Raw genomic sequence first — 2,764 nt, 5'->3', positions numbered from 1 at the left:
TGCTTTCCGGAAAACAAAGTTGTTTCATGTTTTAAAAAAATCAAGAGAATGTCCAATGATCTATTGAGATGGACTTATGTTTTTTATAAAAAAACGTGATTAATCTACACGAAAATGAGTACTGAAACCCTTTAAACAGGCATTTCTGAAAATTTATTTTTCCTCAAAATATGCATTTCTCAATGCCCTTTCTATTCAAATACACTTTTCTCAATCTCTTTCACTCCATCAAAATTTCAGAAAAGCATGAGACAAAATGTGGAGAAATCAAAATCCAGAAGCGGCTATATTCCAACATATATCTCATTTTCAGAGATAGAAATCAGGACCATTCATAAAGTCGGGATGAAATTCCCTGAGCAGCCTTAGCTGTATGGCCCCAATTCTGCTCACAAGGCAACTTTTTCTGAGATGTTAAATGTTTGAGGAGCAAATCAGGGGTGAAAACGTCATAGAAGTCAGTTGGTTGTGTGGCTTAGCTTTCTCAGAGGATCTTTTGAAAATCCATATGGCATGAAATGGAAATGAATACTATGACAACTCTTTTGCATGTGGCTTACAATTTTTCTAAACATGTGCCATTTTTTTTTTCTATACAGAAACAGGCAACCTGAGAGAAGCCATCAAGTTTCTACAATTTGTATGTCTCTGAAGCCCATTTCAAACTTTATCAGACAGCTAGTTCAGTCCTGACCAATTCTGAGCTCTTCAGTACATCTGATATATTCAGCTTTCCTCTTCCATCCAATATTGTCTGTGACTTTGTGTGTGTGTGTGTGTGTTGATGCTCGCTTTCTTTCTAAGATAAAATGCCAATGTGCACTGTGGTTTGATAGCTGGAACCTAAGTTTGCCCAGCTATCCAAGCCCAGCTGAGATGTTTTTACTGAGCATAAGCTATCTTCTTAGTATTGTCGTGGTACACAACTGATTTATGACATATAATGCACTTTTTAATGCATGATGCATATAATGCATGCACTTTTTATCTTCATGATATTGCTCTAGAATCATTTCGGATGGTACAGATAAACTGATATGAGTATGTCTATACCAGTAGCCTGGACAATGCAGTGTCCGAATTTCAAATAAAAATAGTGCCAAGAGAATTGATCATCTATGAGCGTGAGAGCCCTCTGAACAGATAGAACATTAAGGAAGAAATTGTATTCCTTCTTCACCCGTGTCCTGAGTACTGAGGTGATGGAATAAATGGCAGATACCAACTCAACTGCGAGTAGAGTGAAGGAGTTCATTTTATTTGGAATCACTGATCGCCCTGAGCTGCAGATGCCGCTCTTTGCCATCTTCCTCCTGAACTACAGTATCACTCTGATGGGAAATCTGGGCATAATCCTTTTAATTCAAACTGACAGGCAGCTACATAGCCCTATGTACTTCTTCCTCACCCACCTGGCATTTGTTGATCTCTGCTATTCCTCTGTTATTGCCCCCAAAATGCTGGCAAACTTCTTAGCAGTTAAGAAAACCATTTCATTCCATGCTTGTGCAGCCCAGCTGGGTTCTTTCCTGACTTTCATGATCACAGAGTGCTTCCTCCTGGCAGTGATGGCCTATGACCGCTATGTAGCCATCTGTAACCCACTGCTTTATCAATCCATCATGTCCCAGAGAGTCTGCATCCGGTTAGTAGCTGCACCTTATATATACAGCTTTTCAGTTGCCCTGTTCCACACCATAGTTACATTCCGATTGTCTTTCTGTTCTGCAAATGTCATCAACCATTTCTACTGGGATGACCTCCCGCTGTTAGCCCTCTCCTGTTCAGATACCAGCACCAAACAAATACTGATCTATGCTTTTGCTGGCTTTGACATGATATTCTCCCTTCTTATCATTCTCATCTCTTACATGTTTATTCTCTCTGCCATCCTAAGAATCAATTCTGCTCAAGGTCGATGCAAAGCTTTCTCTACCTGTGCTTCTCACTTGACAACTGTCACTATCTTCTATGGAACTCTGATCTTTATGTATTTGCAACCAAGCACGAATCACTCCCTGGGAACTGATAAAATAGCTTCCGTTTTCTACACACTTGTGATCCCCATGTTGAATCCCATGATCTACAGCCTGAGAAACAAGGAGGTTAAAGATGCCCTGAAGAGAAGAAGAGAGAGAATTCTGGTTCTTCATTAAGGAATGGCTATCTCCTCACCCCAAAGGGAATTTATTTCCATTCTATTTCATTCCAAGTTTGAAATAAACTTTGGTTGTTGTTTTAATCTGGAATAATCCATTGTCCAGGCTCTGACTCTAGGTAGAAGAAGATTTCAAAGTGAACATACCAGGGACTCACATGCTAGCTGAGATCTTCATCATGATCCACCCTTTTCCTTTGAACGTTGTTCGGTCTCTACCCATCCTTCAGCTGGGAATATGCAAATACCCACATCTAACTGTAAGGTACATAATCAATGTCTTCCAACCAGGTCTTTAGGTTTCAAAAAAATCACCTAGCATTGTAGGTGACTGTGTACAAAGGCAAAAGCTGCCATCGTCTATCTGATATGGTTCTCATACTACCCACTGCTTCAAGACCTCTTCACCCCATCCTTCTGCCTCCATTCTCTCATTAGACCCATCTGTCTATAATCACATTGCTTTGGATTGCTGCTTCCAGGGTGTCTGGAATGCCCTGTTCAGTTAGATCATCCTGTAGTTCATCAGATAGGATATTAGACTGGTCAGTTCCTGCCACATCATTCCAGCCCTCATCCTGAGCAGACACATTTATCCGTATTCCG

General features: G+C 40.4%; 1 protein-coding gene across 1 annotated transcript; it reads left to right on the top strand.

Moving 5' to 3' along the window:
* The first annotated feature begins 1,211 nt into the window (after positions 1–1,211).
* LOC103063789 (olfactory receptor 8U3-like) lies at positions 1,212–2,156 on the top strand. The gene has a single exon (XM_007445475.3). The coding sequence runs from the start codon at positions 1,212–1,214 to the stop codon at positions 2,154–2,156; it is 945 nt and encodes a 314-aa protein (XP_007445537.2).
* The last annotated feature ends 608 nt before the right edge of the window (positions 2,157–2,764 follow it).

This window comes from Python bivittatus, unplaced genomic scaffold, assembly GCF_059951505.1.
Source record: "Python bivittatus isolate LINGU-HERP-01145 unplaced genomic scaffold, Pbiv_v1 ctg000480_np1212, whole genome shotgun sequence".
In the NCBI taxonomy this organism is placed as follows: domain Eukaryota; kingdom Metazoa; phylum Chordata; class Lepidosauria; order Squamata; family Pythonidae; genus Python; species Python bivittatus.
This window is presented reverse-complemented; position numbering and strand designations above follow the sequence as displayed.